Genomic DNA, 16,691 nt, shown 5'->3' on the forward strand with positions numbered 1-16,691 from the left:
CTGGGCTCGAATAGGAAAACGCCTCTTTCTCTCCTCGCCCTTTGGCAAGAGCAGCGCATGGGACGCTCTTCTGGGGCCCCAGCCCTGCGTGCAGCAGGATTTGCAGGGCCGGCTGGCTTGTGGCGTGACAAGCTGCTCGATGAAGGCTTTGAAAAGCTTTGCCTTATCTGCTCATCCTTGCCGCCCATAACTGGCCCCACACGCTCGGGGCCGCCGGGTTGAGGCCTCACCACCACGGGCCATCTGCCTGCCGGCACCGCTGCCGGTGGCCTCGGTTCCCCCTTTGCTCCGGCCTGAGCACCCGGCCTCGGTCTGCTGCAATCCCCGTCATGGTGGGATTACTGGGCACCGTCGTCTGGAGCTCAGACTGCCAGCAAGGTTTTCCGCATGCCCTCTTGTTTAACTTGATTTTCGTGGTCAAAAAAGGAAAAGAGCAGCTCAAGGACCTGTTAGCAACGTGGCTGGCGGCCAGGTGTGGATTGAGGCGAGGTCCAGTATGCGAAGAGCATCGCGGCACGTAAGGACCATCCGTCTCTCCACTGCCACATCTAGGGACGGAGTTTGGTTGGGCTGTGAAAACAGCCTGCAAGAGAAGAGCCCTCAGCAGCACGGCCCCGCCACCCTGCACAGGGATGGGGCTGGGAGCCGGGGGCCGCCCCAGCTCAGCCTGCTTTGACCAACTAAAATAGAGGCCAACGTGACCAGGCAGTCCTAGGGTGTTTGAGCTTTTCTCCAGCCCGTCAGGGGAAACACAGACCCTCCGACAGAGTCGAATCCTTGTGGAGCAGCCCTTGCCCTCCACCCCCATCCTGCAGCCTTTGGCAGACCCTGCTGCTCCCTGGGGATTTTTCCCAGCCTAGAAATGGGGCCAGTTAAGCGGTGGGGGACCACTGCCAGGAGCTCCTGGAGGGGCTTTCCTCACGGTGCGAACGCTGAGCGGTCCTCACCAGCTTTAGCCCCGCTTGGTGGCAGGGGGCTTGTGTTGGCAGGGGAGAGGGAAGGGGACGGAGGCAGCCGGACCCACTGGCTGAGAAACTCTTGGGAAGAGGCAATATTAAATTGCACCTTGCCGGGGAGAAGCCACCCCCATTTCAAGTGGATCCCCATGCTGGACGTGGCTTTGTGAAAGCCACAGCAGCATCCAGCCCTGGGAGCAACAGCCCCAGGGCTGGGATAAGGGCAGGGGGGCTGGGGAGAGGGCAGCCCCCACCTAGTCCCAGCTCCCGTGAAGGGCACATGGCCCTGCATGCCCTGAGCAATGGGCCATACCTTGGACCACTCCTGTTCCCACCAGCACATCCCCCCCAGCCCAGGCAGCATCCCAGGGAAAGCAGGGACCCGGGCAGCCAGGGAGGAACGGAAAGCAAGATCCTTTATTGTACATAGTACAGAATGTAATGCAGCTTTGCAGGAGATACATAGCCCTGCTGAGTAAAGATTATTTCAAATCAGTCCTCAGATTAACCCCTAGACCTGCCACACCGAGCACATGGTTAAAACCCTGTCCCCAAGGTGGGGTTCCCACGACCAAACGCTCCCCACGGGTACAGGCCACTGCAGACACCGTGGGGAGAGCAACCGCGCCTACCCAGAGTTAATCTTCATACTTCCCCAAAACAAGAATGAATCAGTCAAAACCAACCAAAAAAAAAAAAAATAAAATCCAACCAAAGCTAACTAAGGAAGAGAAAAAAATTTCCTATACAGCATTTACAACAAAAACATGTAGCCGGTCGGGGGGGGAGGATAGGCAGGTATGGATATATGAGTGGTGGAGGAGTGTTAGGAGGTGCAGCGGGGAGGGGGAGCTGGAGGGAAGCGGGGTGGGGGACCCCACCGTCCCTCCCCACCGCAGCCTTACAGCCCAGCTCCCAGGCCATGCCAAGCAGGGGGAGCGCAGCTGAGCCAGCGGGCGCCGGGGTTCAGCCCTGGCTCCCCGGGGAAAGAGAAATCGAGCGGTGAAATGGAGTGGACCAGATACTTCAGCAGCTGTCCTGGTGAGCCGTGGGCGCCAAGGGCTCCCCGCTGCAAACGTGCCACTGGGAATGCCGGGGGGGGGCAGCCCCAGGGGGCTCCGGGAACAGCAGCCAGGCTGCAAAAAATAGCTTTGCCTTAAAATACAAAAAAATCTACAAAAATCAGTTTAGAAACTTTTTTTTTTTTTCCTAAAACATCCAAAAAAAAAAAAAAAGGGGGGGGGAGGGATAGTGTCAGGGTCTCCTCCCCTGAAATGCAACCCATGGCACGCAGCCAGAGCTGGGGAGGCTTGAGGGGCAGGGAGAGGACATGGCGGCGGGGCTGGGAAACTGTTATATCAGGTTAAATCACGGGAGAGGGGCAGTCGGGAAAGAAGGCAGAAGGCTCCTCGGGGTTGGGGTAGGATGCTGCGCACATCAGCCCCGGGGTGCTGGCCCAGGCAGCCACCCCCCGCATCCCTCCTCTGTGCAAATCAAAGCCCTTTCCACCACACAAGGCAGCTACGCGGATCGCGCTCGATGCAAAGCGGATTGTCATGACAATTGGCCAGGGGGCCACGGCGGCTCAGCCCGGTCCCGGGGCGCTGCTGGAGCCGTGCGCCCCCGCCGCCCCGGCAAGGAACGGGGCCAGGGTCAGAGACTGTGTCTTTAGCTCCCGGAGCCCCAAAACATCGCGCCGATGCTCGGCGCGAGGTGCCAGCCACGGGCAGTCCTACGCACTAGCCCTTGGACAGTAAGGGTGGGAATTCGGCAGCGACACACACCGGGCATTTTAGATTCCTCCAATTTGTGTGCGTGCGCACATGCGGTTTCTTGTTTGTTTTGTGTGTTTGGTTTGGTTTTGTTTTTTTTTTTCCTCCTTAAGAACAGCAAAAAAAATATTCTTTACAAAACCGTATTTGCCCAAAGTGGATGTGCTAGTGCTCGTGGCTCTGCCGGCTGGCCGAGTCAGTAAGCGAAGCCCTCCGCGTAGGGAAGGCTGCCGCAGGGATCCATCTCCAGGAGGTACGCCGGGCTGTCCTCAAAGTGTGTCAGCGGCACCGTCTCCTCCTCGGGCACGGGGCAGTCGGGCTCCGTCTTCAGGAAGGGACGCTGGTTGTCGGGGTAGGCCATGGAAAAGAGGGCGTCGGGGTCGCAGACAAACTTATAGACGTACCGCTCGCCGGCCACCTGCGGCGAGGAGGAGGAGGAGGGATGAGAGGTGCCCGGCGCGACCCACACTAGACCTAGCCCTGCTCCTGCCGTGCCCCAGGATGGCGGGGTGACAGTGGGGGACAGCCAAACCCTCCACCCACCCCCCTGTGACAGCGCGTCACTCGCCTTCTGCATGATGCCCTTCTCGTAGTAGTAGCGCAGGGAGCGGCTGAGCTTGTCGTAGTTCATGGCCGGCCGGTTCTTCTGGATGCCCCAGCGCCGCGCTACCTGCGGGGAGAGAGGTGGCAGCCGTCAAGGCTCCAGCCAGGGCCTGGAGCTGCATCCTCAAAGGAAATCGCAACCGAAATGTGGGGCAGGGGCTCATTCCTGGGGGTTGGAGCAGGCGGGGGGTGAAAGCGTCACCGCGGTCCCGCAGCAGTTCCCCGCCTGCTGTGAGAAATGCTCCAGCTCCAAGCGCCGGCTGCCACACCACCACCGCCGCCGCCAAACCGGGGGCCGAATTCAAAGACGTTTGATTAGGGGAGCCTGCCAAAAAAGCTGCTTCAAAAAACCACAATTTCCATGCACGGCGTAAGAGATATTATGGGTAATTACCCACAATGCGCAGCTCGGCGCTACAGCTGCTTTCAATTACTCCCCAAACAGCTTCTTCCTCTGTGTCACCCTCCTGCAGAGCGGCACGGCTCCAGCACAGCACCGTGCCGCCGCCGGGGACCCAGGGTGAAGAATTGGAGTGGTTTGGGAGGGAGGGAGCCGGGGCCGAGTGGAGGGTCTCGGCAAGGCACCCAAGGCGCGGCGCAGGGGCAAGGCCACCGCAGCTGACGACGGCTGGCGGCTCCAGGAACGGAGAGCAAGACACATGTCTCGTTCCAAGTGTCAGACTGAACTGCTGTGTTGCATGGGAAGGATCTGCCCGCCCCATCCCGCATCCCCAGGCTGCTCCCAGGCTGCAGCCCCGGCTGCAGGGCAGGACACCCCCCACCCGCCCCCGCCCAAGTACCTCCTCAGGCTCAATCAGCTTGAACTCCATGCCCCGGCCGGTCCAGGCGATGAAGTGTGCGTTGGCGGGGTCGTCCAGGAGGGTGACCAGGAACTGCCAGAGCTGCAGGGACCCACGGCGCTGGTAGGGAGGACCCTCGCGATACAGGGTGGGCTCCTGCTTCACTTTACCTGCCCCCACCGAGACACGTCTGGTTAAACACCCCAGCTCTGCCCCTCTCCGGGCTGTGCCCCCCAGCAGGGGACACGTACAGTGACACTGAGCTCGCCCTGTGCCGGGAACACCCCGCGCAGGATCAGGCCACAGGGACGGAGAGGGGAGAGGTGCTGGCGACGGCGCTGCAGGCGGGGTGAGGTGTGGGGTGGTGGTAGGGACGGGGACAAGGCACGGCAGTGATGCCAAGCGGCCGTGCGGGACGACGCTCGGCAGCTCTCAACAGCACCGCGCCAGCACAGGTTGGCCTTAACGGGCTGCAGCCCAGCCCCGAGGCTCCCTCCATGAGTCCTGGTCACCCCCCAGCCCTCCTCTGGGGCCGCACTCTTACCCTCCAGCCTCTCCGGTACCACGCACGTGTCATCAAAATACAATCTTGTGTCCTTTTCATAGGAAAATCCTAGGGGAAAAAGACCCTCCGTGAGCACAGGGCACCTCCACAACCCTGACCAGACCCATAAAACCCCAAATTTGGCCCATTCCCGCACCAAGACCCCATCTCCCAGCAGCAGGAATGGCCCTATCTCCAGTTATTTTGGTGACGCCACGCTGGCTTGCCGGCTCAGCGGCACGCAGCTCTGTCCCCCGCCTCGCCCCAGGGAGCTGGGAGAACCAAAACCCTCTTAGCAGCTATATCAGGTACGTTATCCCGGATTACGTGGCGCTGCCGTGCCCTCATGGCACGCTCACGGGGGCCAGCGGCCGCGCGGCACAGGCCTTATTTCTAGCAGCGGTGCCGGTGCCGCTGGCATGCAGGCTCTCACGGGCACCGCCGTGCTCTCATGGGGGGGTTTTGGGGTGCCCGGCAGCTCTGCCTGCCCCGAGGGAGGGATGGGACGGGACGTGGCGGGGACGCTGGTGAGCACTCACCGTCATGGCTGCTGGGGAAGACGCTCCCCCGCAGGTACGAGGACTGGCAGTTAGGCACTTCTGCGAGGGAGATGAAGGCGGCGTTACGGGTGTACAGCCCGCGGGGCCCACCGGGCGCTCAGCGGCACAATCCTCCCCCGAGCACATCACGCAGCCAGACCTGGGCATCTCCCCCCACAGCACACCCTGGGCCACCGCACCCCTCCCCGGCATCCCCCCTCCTCCCCCACGTTTTGGGGGAAAACCAGTACGATTTACGGGGAGGCAGTGACATTGAATGCGTGCAGGGAGCAAGGTTTAAGTCAGCTTGGGTTTTCATCACATTATTTGGGTCCCGCGGGAAGGGAGGCATCACTGCACCTCCCCTGCCATCTGCTCAGCCGTGCCACCCTCTATCCTGAGGTCGGGGTATTTTTAGGTCCTAAGGCGATTAGAGGATTTTTTTTCCATGATGCTGGTGGGGTCCAGCAGCCAGAAATCACAGCTGGCCCCAGGCCAGGGCTGTCGGGGGAACCGCTGGGTGCCGCAGGGCACCCCAGCCCGTGGCTATGGCACAGACCACGCCGCCTGCCACCTGGTGAACGTGTGCTCTATCCCTCCCCGCCCCCCCAGACACCCCGGCTTCGGAAAGGAAAGAGAGGGGGGAAGAAAAGATATCACCTACCAGGCAAGGCAGCAGCCTTGGGACCACCAGAGCCCCGGGGCTCAGCCCTGCGCCCACCGTGCTGCTGCCTGTGAGCCGCTGCTGTGACCCACCCCCACCCCGGGCGTCAGCACCCGGCTGCCCCCCCGACTCACACCCACCTGAGTCGATGCAGTAGTCCCGGGGCTCCTGCTTGATGCCCATAGGGGGCTGGAAGCCATGGCCGGGGGGGCCGGGCAGGTTGGGGCCGCCATGCTCGTAGAGCGGGTCGTGGTATTCCTGCTTGAATCCCTGAGGGGGGCGGGGGGCGGTGGGGCCGAGGGGCTCCGAAAGCTGCCGGTGGTAGACGGGGCGGCTCTCCCCCGAGACCCCGGGCTGCGGCGGGAAGGGGTGGCAGGGCTCAGACAGCTGCCTCTGAAACCTGGGAGGGGGTTGGGGGGGGAAGAGGGACATGGCGTGATGGAGGGGTGTCGGGGTCAGGCACGCCGCCGGCTCCCACCCCACACCGGGACCCTGTGCGGGCTCTCGGTGCCCTCAGCCCCGGGTGCTCCTGGGGTGGTTTGGGTGGCGTTGTGTCCCACCCGCAGCGGGCTGGGACAATTCCTCAGCACAGCCACCAGGTGGGGGACCCGGTGGGGTGCTGGGGAGCCCCATCCCCTTCTCCAAGCACTGGGGGCACCCCACCGGGGGAGTGGGACAGCGTGTGGGCCATGACTGCAAAGCATGATGGCAGCCCTGAGCTGCAGTGGGGATGTCTGGGTAAGAGCGAGAGCGGGAAACAAAAAAAACCCCAAAAAAACCCCAAAACAACAAACAAACCTGAACCACCCCACAACAGGGAAGTCTCTGTGAAGCAGTACAATGCCCCCCCCGGGTGGGGGGCAGAGCCGTGGAGCTCGTGGGATGCTGCACCCAGGCCGGTGCTTACGCAAAGGCAAATCCACCCCGCAGCCCCAGCTGGCCGCTAATCCGCCTGCGCCGCTGGGATTAAACCTTGAACTGGGCGGCAGGGAGCACTATTTTCAGCTCCAGGGTGCTGCCGCTGCCAGCTCGAGCCCCAGCAGAGTCCATCCTGGCTGTGGAGGATCGGGGACCATCTCGAGGGGGTGCTGCTGCATCCCCTCGCCCTCCGGCACCTTGAAAGGTGATCTCAGCGCCCGGCTCCTCTTGGCCGGCCGTGCGCCATTTGGCTTGGTAACCGGAGCCCTCCCAGCTGCCGGGCTGGGATTACTCCATTTCCGAGCCGTGTCCCTCTGCCCTTCCTGAATGAAACCCAAGCCCTGCGCTGGCATGGCGCTTCCCGAGGGGTCGCAGCCAGCCCCGCGCATAGCTCGAAGGTCGCCCAGAGCAGAGCCCTGCTTCGGTGGGGAGGGATGCTCGCCTGCTGCGAGCGCATCCCCAGGGTTTCCATGGTCCCACTGCGGGGCCTTTGCTAGGCTGCCACGTCCAGCCCTGTGCCCATAGGGGACACCTCACTACCAGTGACACAGCAAAGGGCACCCAGGAGGCCACGAGCAAAGCCAGAGTCGACTGTGACCTTGCCAACGCTGCCTACTGATAGCACGAGCAAAGCCGGGGCAAGGGAGGGGACCAGCAAAGCCTCCAGGGATGTGGGGGTGACAAGGGACAAAGCCGCGGCTTGGAGAGGAAGCGGGGAGCAGGGTCTCTCCCTCCACAGCCCCAAAAAATCACGGGGATGCTGTGAGATGCACGGGGGAGCTAAGGACTGACCCTTGGCCTAGGGGTGCTCCGGGGCAGGACGGGGATGCCCACAGCTCCCCAGCCCGGCAGGGCTCAGCTCAGACGGCAGAAAGCTGCAGCGGGTGGGAGAGAGGAGAGCGAGAGCCCTGACTCAGCACCATCACCCGCCGCCGCAGGGACGGATGCAGCCAGCGGCCTCTGCCGCCCTCGCCTTTCCCCAGGGGGGAGGCGAAGGGTCTGCGCTGTGTCCCCGGGGCTGGAAGGAGCAGGTCCCCGTCCGCAGGGAGCTGCCTTGTGGGGAGAAAGAGACACGAGATCCCAGTGGGAAGCGGCAAGTTTTGCCGCGCTGGCTTCCATGGGCCCCCAGGCAGCAATGTCTGGCCCATGGTCTGCAACTGCAGCAAGGGGAGAGGCATCCCCCTGCCCTCCTCGCGCTCTGAGACCACCCATCCATCCCACGAGGGCCAAAGTCCCCCAAAACACCTGGAAGATGCCAGCACTCGCTTAAGGGAGGGGGGGGAAGCCTTACCTGTGCTCTGCGGGGTATTGGTTTTCAGACATCATCTTTGGCATGTGCATGGGCGGGTGAGGCGGCCGCGGCACGGCGAAGGTCTGCTGCCTCTGCTCCTGCAGCGGGTGCGGGGCCGGGGCCGCCCCATGGGCAGCTGCCTGCACGGCCGGGGCCGGCGGCGGCACGGCCGATCCCTGGTGCGCAGGAGACACCGGCGTGGCGGGCGGCGTTAATGGCTTGAACCCGGCGGGGGGCTTCCTGTCGTAGGCACTGCAGAGAGGAGAGGCGCCCGGGACTGACGGCGATGCTAACGAAGACGCCGGGCAGCGCAGGCTGACAAACACGATGAGTCCCCACGCCACGAGCCAAGGGGTCTGCGGGCAGCATCCACCCTCCCGCTACCTACCAGCAGTTGTAGAGGCACTTGTCCCCATAGCCGGTGCAGAGAGCCTGCTCGTGGCTGCAGGACGACAGCTCCGAGGAAGGGCTGTGCAGCTCCCGCTTGATCTTTGCTGGAGGTGGGGCGTGCAGGACCACTGCAACGAGACCGGGGAGGATACAGGCTCAACCGCGCGAAAGGAGGCGATGGGGGACATCACCCCTGGCAACATCCCCTTGGGTGCTCTTTGCTTGGGAACCAGGTGTCAAAAACCCCCCCCGCCCCGCCAGGAGCATCAGGCAACCAAACCGCAGCAGGAGGATGCCCCAGCAGACAGAGCTGGGGTGGCAGGGCTGACTTCTGGAGGGGAGAGCAGAGCTCCCAGGGCTGGGAACAGTCCCTCTGGCCCAGGACATCGCTCATGGAACGGGAGTCGTTCCCACTGGTATCCAAGAGGGGAATGGCGCAGGGCAAGGGGGGGCAGAGCAAGGGCTGTGAGAAGGGAACCATCAGCTTGACAATAGCCACGGATGAGACGCGTGCCCCGACCGGGCCAAAAGCCGCTTGGTGAGGGGAGACGAGACCAGGCGCCGCAGGCAGCAGCCACCTCCCTGAGCCGCAGGGCGAGGAACAGCGGGGCTTGGCAGCCTGGAGCTCCAAGAGCTTGTAAGCGGGACGCAGCAACCCGCTCACCCTCGCAGGGGCATACCCAGCTCCCAATTAGCCAGCAAGCAGCTAAATGGGATCCACCTTCCCCCAGTTCCAAGGGGCTTCAGTCCCAGGGTCCAGCAATTTTATCAGCTCAAGTGGCAAACGTCCCATTAAACCCAAATCCTTCCCAGCCCCCCAGGCCCGCTTGCTATATATAATTTTAAACCGAATAATATATGCTTAACCTAATTCATTACTAAAAGCAGGCGCTCTAGGAAAGGGAAAGCGCCTCAGAGATCTTTACCTAAATAGTGCCTGCGGAGGAAAGCCAAGACTAATCGGAAGTGGAGTATTAGCTTCATGCAAAGCCTAAACACAGCCCAGCTACAGCAGAGAGGAGCGAATAGCTCCAGGACAACTGTTCACAGCTTGCCAGGTAATTAGCTGCTCCCCTAATTTGTCAAAACCTTTAAAGAGCTGCTGACTCCCCCCCTCCCTCTACCCCCTCCCGAAACAGCCCAGCACAGCTGGTACCAAGGGCATAAACCTCCCCCCCAACCCCGAAAGGAGGATTTGAAACACGAAGCCCAGCGCTGAGGCAGCACAGCCTCCCGCCCGCCTTCCACCCGCTCCCCAGCCGGATTTAGCCCCCTCCTCCTTCTCCCCCCGCCCCGGGGTGAGGTTTTGCCGCTCTCAGCATTTCTGGCCTTAACGGGGGGCCGGCGCGGCGGCGGCGGCAAAGCCCGGGCGCCCCACGAGCCACGGGAACGCAAAGAGGAACGGGCTTTGGAAGGGCTCCAGCTGCCTATCGCGGGCATGTTTCTCCCTAACAGGCTCCGTGTTGTTGAAGCGGGTTGTTTTTCCGCCAGCCCGTACAATGGGGTCTGGTTATTCATTGAAGGGGAGGGGCGGGGGGGGAAGAAGAAGAAAAAAAAAAAAAAAAAAAAAGAAAAAAAAAGTCTTCAAGCAGGCACCACCCTCCATTCACAAACAATTCGGAGCGCTCCATTCATGCGGTCGGGGGAAGAGAGAAGAGGGGAAAAAAAAAAAAAAAAAAAAAGGAAAAGAAAAATTTCCCCTGAGCTTAGCTCTGCCATTCAAGAAAAGGGAAACAAGCCATAAGATCCTAACAGAGACCAGCTGGCCAAGCCCGGACTTTGTGCAACGTTTGAATTCCTTACACAAACACCACGGGGCCGGCCGGCGCTGCTCGGCAAGCGCCGCCAAGCTCATGGCTGGCCGGGGCGGCGAGGCCGGAGCACCCGGCAGTGGGGGCTGAGGGGGCCACAGAGGCCGGTGGTGGGCTCTCGGGGATTTTGGGTCCCCGGGAGCGAACGGCCGGGCAGGGAAAGGGGAAGGCTGCAGGAGGGTTCCCAGGGAAGGGGATGCTCTGCCCTGGCGCCCAAACGCCTCAAAGGCACATGGGGTGCGTGAGCGCTTCTAACCTTTCCGGTCCTGCGCTCGGAACTGTAATTATAAGCTAAAAAAAAATATAAAAATAGGCAGAGGAAGCAGCTTAACTATAGATGGGGCCAGCGAACACGCCTCAGCACACCCGCGCTGGGACTGAGCCACGGGAGCGGCGAGAGCACCCATGGGTGCCTGGCAGCCCCTCTCTGGGCAGCGTTAGCGCCTGGGGATGGATGGACCCTGGGGAGGCCAGCAAGGGGACCAGCCACGTGTGCCACTGCTGTGCCCGGCTGGCAAGGCAGCCCAACCGGGAGGGGAAGATGGGGGGTCTCAGGTGTACACACACCCCTCCTCCCCCAGTGCCGTACCGCCAGCCAAGCCGGAGATGCCCCAAACGTCAACCTTCAGCCAAGACATCCCCTGTGGGAAAGGTGACACCCCAAAGCCATTCGGGGCCTTGAATCCCTTGGTGGGGGGACAGGGCAGGTTGTTCCCAACCATCAGCATGAGGGGGCTTCTAAGAGGCTGAGCCTGAAGGATGCTGGCTTTCCCTGTGGCACCCACTGTCCGAGCCATGAGGAAGGTGACCAAACCACCATTTCCAGCCCGGCCACCGGCTTGGGACCTTGGCACCCACTCAAGCCGTCACCTGGGAGCCGAGCTCCATGCCTGCCCTTCCATCCCCCGGCGTTACAGGACGCACCCAAGGTCACACCAGGAGAGGAGCCAGAAATAGAAGCCAGGCTCTTTGTTTAAACAACCCTTCCTCAGAAACAAACCTCCTGCTTTCATTTTGGTGTGTAAGAAACCCCGCTCTGCACCCTGCCCGTGGCTTTAGCCACGTGCTGCCCATCCAGGGGCCCACAAGTTCCCAGGGAGCAAACCCCTGCAAAAGACAAAGCCTCTCGCGGTGCCTGATCTCCCCAGCACAACCCCATCGCTCCCCAGTTATTTAAATGACCAATCGTGATATAACGTTGTACGTATACCCTCTACCCCAGGACCGTGCCACCGGCGAGCCTGCACCTACGCCAGGCCAGGGACGCGGCGCGAAGGCCAGTGGGGTGAGCTCTGCGGGAGTCACCCACGGCCTCCTCGCCTTCCCGGGAGGATCTGCCGCTTCTCCGGGTAGCTTAAAAGCACTGAATCCGGCCTCTTGCTGCTTGGTGCAGGGTGCTGAGAAAAAACGCATCCCTTATTCGGGGGAACCCTGCTTTCCCCATCCCCACGGTGGGATTTCCTCCCCAGCGCAGCGACCTGCTGCCCTCCAGCACCTTACGGCACTTTGCTGCCAAACCCCAACTTTATTTAAGCCTGTGTCTGCCAGGGACCTCGGCTACAAAATCAGGAACAGCAAACAGGCAGCAGCCGAGCTGCTGGCAGCTGCCGCGCGATGAGGGTTTTTCAGCAAGGCAAGAACGACGCTGCAGTTTTGAGCATCTCCGAGACTCAAGATGGCACACGTGGGAGCGTTCCCCACAGCAACAGGGTCAAAACTGAGCCCGGTTTGTCCCTTTTTCGCTGCTGTGCCGAGAAAGCTTGGCCCTGGGAACACCAAGGCCACGCAGCAGGAGACGGAGCTGGTTCGCTGGGGATAAGAGAGAGCAGCAGCTTCCTCAGAGAAAAGGCAAGGAGCTACACAACTGCAGCAACCAAGTCTAAGGCATGCCCGCAAACATCCATACAGACTAGGGAAGGATTTACCTTCCCCCGGGAGCTCACAGACACCGAACCCCAATGGGACCCCCGGCCCGGGAAAGGAACACCTAGCAAAACCCGGGCGGCAGGGGGGAGGCTGCACCAGATTCATCCCTCTCTTCTTTCCTACACCACGTGCTTCAAAACGAGAGTGAAATGAGAAGACGGGGCCAGAAAGCTTGTAAGCTAGAGACTCTCGTCTCTTTAAATGCTTTCCAGTACTGGTGGGGAAGAGCCGGGCTCCCCATCTCCCTCCACCCGGTCCGAGCCCCCCAGCCAGCACAGCCCTCTGCACGCCAGCGAGGGAAACCTTTGCTTTCCCTCCCCGGGAAAGTTAAGGAAAGTTATTATAGCGGGGAGTCACACAGGGAGATCTCCTTCCAAGTGACAAAGTTGGTTCAACACCAGGTCTGCAGAGGCCGAGCAGGTCAGGAGAAAATTTAAAAGTCTTGACCAAATGCCTTTTTTATTTTCTTCTTCCTTTCTTTCTTTCTTTCCCTACTTCGCCCTGAAAAAGTTCGTCTCTTTGAGCTCTTCAGGTTACAAGGAAACAAGAGACTGCCAAAAGGCACTGGAAACAGCTTCAGCTCTAAGAGCCACCCTCCCACGCACGCTGCAGTTTCTACCGCTCCAAGCAAGAGCTGCCGGGCTGCGCTAGGATGTCAACAGCCAGTTGTGTTTCTGACTCTGGGCTCGCCTTTTATCTCAGGGGAGACAAGGGAAAAAAGTGCATCTGAAACTCGGGCTGTCTGGAACAGTTTAATGGCAAGCTTCCCACTCAGAAGTAATCAAAGAGCAATAATTAACATGCGTTTACTGTAGGAGAAGATACCCTTGCTGCATGCTGTGACAAAGCTGGAATGAAAAAATCTGTTCGACTGCAGGCTAAATTTGATTTCCTTTAAGTTCTATAGCTGTCTGGCTCAGCAGCAAAACCCAGCCACCAACACTAAGCTACTACTTCTGTTTGCCAGGTAACGACTCAAAACATCCTGATCCCCACCCCCCACCCCCCCGCCCCCCCCCTGCTTCCCCTCCAACCAAGCCTTCAACGCCAGGAGAGCCAGCGCCCGGATCGCCGTGCAACCACCACACGCCATTAACCAGCCCCTGCCCTCGCCGCTAACCCGTTCCGGCAACGAACCGCGGCTCAGAACCAACTCTCGCTCTTATGCAATTCAAGAGGGACTGCATTTTCACTGGCCTCCTTTTAAACATGCTTGCTTGCCAGTAATTAATGCTGCTTAAAGCGGCTCAAGTTTCACCGCTCAGGTCCGCTCTTGCCAACAGCGCTGGGCCAGGACTGTAAAAAGCTCCAGAAACTGCAGAGATTGTGGCTAACCCAGGAGCCCAGCACGGGCTCTCGCATCCACTTGAAAAGGAAAAGGAGCATTTATGACCAAATCAACGTTACTATGAACAAGCAGCGAGTCTCAGAGGAGCCCAGAGATCAGTTAGAGCTATTTCCATGCGTTTGGTTATAATTTTCCCCGTTTACAAAAGACAGGGCATTGCAAGTCTCATCTCGATGAGCCCAAACCACACGTGCTTTCTCCCAAAAGTCCGTGATTTCACAGTTTCAGCCCCAGCAACAACTGCCGTGCCAAGGAAGCGGCTTCACACCCAGCGCCAGGTTTTGCACAGGCACCCAAACACTTTCCCCCTGGAGAACAAAACCCAGAACAATCACTTACAGTTGTCAGACTGGAAATCTGGGACAAATTGTTCATCATCGGGGACCTGAGCTAAAAAAACAAAACAAAACCAAAAAAAAAAAAAAGTGGTTTTATGGCATTTTCAGTTCTCAAAAATAAAACACTCACAGAGAGATTTTACACAGAAAAAAGGCGGAGGTAAAGACTTGCCTTCAGCTAGCCAGGCCTCTTGGAGCTGGCTGAGATCCTGGAAGAGCTCTGGAACAGAGTGAAAGACTCATGCACTCCACAGAAGAATAAATAAAACTGCCATTATTTGCAGGATTATTTCTAAACCGACGAACGCGAGGAGAGCGGTCTCGCGGGGCCGCAGCAAGGGCACGGCCGCCCGGGCGAGCCCTGCCTACCTTCCGAGTCGTGGGCCAGGTCGGTCTCCAAAAATTTCCTTTTCCTATCGGACCCCGGCCTGCCTCGGCCCTCCTCTGCGCAGGACTTCTGCAAGGAGCGGGGCGAGAGCCTGTCGGGAGGGTGGCAGCCCCCAAGGACGGGGTGTCCCCAAGGATGGGGCGACCCCCAAGGACAGGGAGAGGGGGAGGGGGCAGGGCAAACTTACCCCGGGGCCCATGAAGGGAACCTGCTGGTCGTAGAAGCCGTCCATGGTGCGGGGGAGGCGGGCAATGCCCCCGGCCCGCTCAGCATCGACGCCGGCCGGGGAAGGGGGGTCCCCGCCTGGGCTCCGGCAGGTGCGCGGCTGGAGGGTGCAGCGGGGAGGGGGTGTCAGGATCAGGCCCTGGCCCCTGCCGCTCCTGCCGTGGCGGGTCGCAGCCCCCCGGCTCGTGATGTCACCCAATTTCTATAGAAACGGCCGTGACATCACGCGCCGTGGGAGCGGGAGGAGGGAGAACGGCAGGCCGGGCCGGCGCCGCGCACGCCTCGCCTCGCCTCGCCCCCCCGCCTCCCGTCGCTTCGCTTCGCCTCGCCTCCCTCCGCCCCTGCCGGTGCTCGGCGCTGCAGAGCCGCGCCGCCGCCGGGCCCGTTCCCACGCCGCCCCGCGCGCCCCATTCATAAACTCCTCCTCCCCCGCGCGCGCGCGCGCTCCCGCGCTCTCCCTGCCGCCGCCGCCCCCCCCCCGCCCCGCCATTCACGCCGCGCGGCCCGCGCCATTCATAAACACCACCCCCGCCCCGCGCCGCCCTGCCGCCAGGCCCCCGCGTACCCGGCCGGGGCGCCGCGGGCTGAGCCGCCGCGGGGGGAGCCGTGAGGGGGAGCCGGGGAAGGCGCCGCTCCGCGCCCGGACTCCGCGCTGCCGCTCCGCACCCTCCCAGCGCCCGCAGCCCCCAGCCAGCGGCCTCCGCGCGCCCCGCCCCGCGCCGCTTGTTTACCCTCCGCGCCGCCCAATGGCGAGCCGCCGCTCGGCCGTCCGCGCCGTCTGATTGGCTGCGGCGCCGCGGCGCGCCCGCCCGCGCGCCGCTCCGCCGAGCACCATTGAGGCCGGCTGGGTGGGCGGGGGCGGCAGCAGCCAATGGGCTCGGCTATATTTGCATGCCTCCGCCCAGAGCGTTTTTCATTCATAAAAAAATAGAAGGGGGAAGAGGCTGGCGGGTGGGGCTGGGGCAGCGCAGGATTTAAAGGGGCCGCGGCCTCCTCCAGGAGGGGGGTTGGGGGAGTTAACGGGCGGCCTTGGGGAGTTGGGAGGACTGCCCGGGGGGCCGGATCGGGATCGGGGGGACACACACCTGCTCCCTGCATGCCGTGCCCAAGAACCTGCCGCAGAGCAAGCTCTGCAGACGGGATGGACTTTGGGCCTTGCATGCCATGGGGTCCTCACTGCACAGGCCGTGGGGGTCCCCCCTGCTTTCTCGGAGGTGGCTTTGCACCAGCGGGGCGGTGTCACACGGGTCCCCCTGCCAGCCCGGGGATAACCCACGCCTGAGTGCTGGCTTTGGCAGCCTGTCCCCTGCAGGCACCCTGGAGGCTGGTTTGCCTTTGGGAAGGGCTCTTTGGAGGAGGCCAGAGGGAATATAGTTCCCGTGTGGGGGGAGCTTTGGGGCTGCCCTGGCCACGGATCCCCCCAGGCGGGTTCATGCTCACAAGCCCTTGCAGGACTGCAAATAGCTCAGAGGATCGGGAATGAGCTTAGGACAAAGCCATGCTGCTGGGGGCCTGCCAAGCCCCCACCCCGGCAGTGCTCTTGCAAGTGCCTCAGTTTCTCCATCTGTAACTGAAGGTGGGGAGACCCACCACAGAGACCTGCCCGCTGGCCACTCATGGAGGACGCAGCAGGTTGCACAGGTTACATGAATTGTGTGGAGGTCTCACGTTGTTGTGGAGTGAGGCTCGGAAATTATTTCTGGAAAAGGGGAAAACAAGGGACTGTGCTCAGTTAAATGTTGCCCTTCTCACCTTGGGAAGGAGAGGAGACTTCTGCTCAGACCTTGGGAAGATGCCCAGGGGTTAGGAAACCTGTTGGGATGGGGTTGTCCTCACCATTTGGAAATGCTTAGCCTCAGGTCATGGGCTTGCGGGTATCCTGGGAGAGCTGCCCAGCATGTCTCTGGGCTGCTGGTGGGAATTTGTTGATTTTGGGGGACTGATGAGTTTCCAGAGTCTTCCAGGGCCACCACCATCCCCCAGGTCTGGCGCTGGTAATGGCAGGTAGCTTGTCTCCCATTGTATCCTGGGTGAAATGGCAGGGGGGCTGCCAGGATACACTGCCCACCAGGTGCCTGCGTGCTGGGAGAGGAAGCACGCAGAGGGCACGGGGTGTCCTTGCTGTCCAGGGAGCACTCCTGGGGGGCTCTGCAAGCGCTGGCAACTCTCACTTCCCCT

At 61.5% G+C, this 16,691-nt stretch overlaps 1 protein-coding gene across 1 annotated transcript; it reads right to left on the minus strand.

Moving 5' to 3' along the window:
* Positions 1 to 1,353: 1,353 nt before the first annotated feature.
* On the minus strand, positions 1,354 to 15,225 carry ETV5 (ETS variant transcription factor 5). Its single transcript, XM_063339246.1, has 13 exons — positions 15,079 to 15,225; positions 14,476 to 14,613; positions 14,270 to 14,357; positions 14,073 to 14,120; positions 13,902 to 13,952; positions 8,476 to 8,605; positions 8,088 to 8,339; positions 6,019 to 6,278; positions 5,215 to 5,274; positions 4,676 to 4,744; positions 4,132 to 4,301; positions 3,297 to 3,398; positions 1,354 to 3,146 (listed from the first exon to the last, which is right to left on the minus strand). Exons 2-13 carry the CDS (start codon positions 14,518 to 14,520, stop codon positions 2,925 to 2,927), a joined length of 1,497 nt encoding a protein of 498 aa, XP_063195316.1. The 5' UTR covers positions 14,521 to 14,613; positions 15,079 to 15,225; the 3' UTR covers positions 1,354 to 2,924.
* Positions 15,226 to 16,691: the final 1,466 nt, after the last annotated feature.

This window comes from Chroicocephalus ridibundus, chromosome 6 (genome assembly GCF_963924245.1).
Source record: "Chroicocephalus ridibundus chromosome 6, bChrRid1.1, whole genome shotgun sequence".
Lineage (NCBI taxonomy): Eukaryota > Metazoa > Chordata > Aves > Charadriiformes > Laridae > Chroicocephalus > Chroicocephalus ridibundus.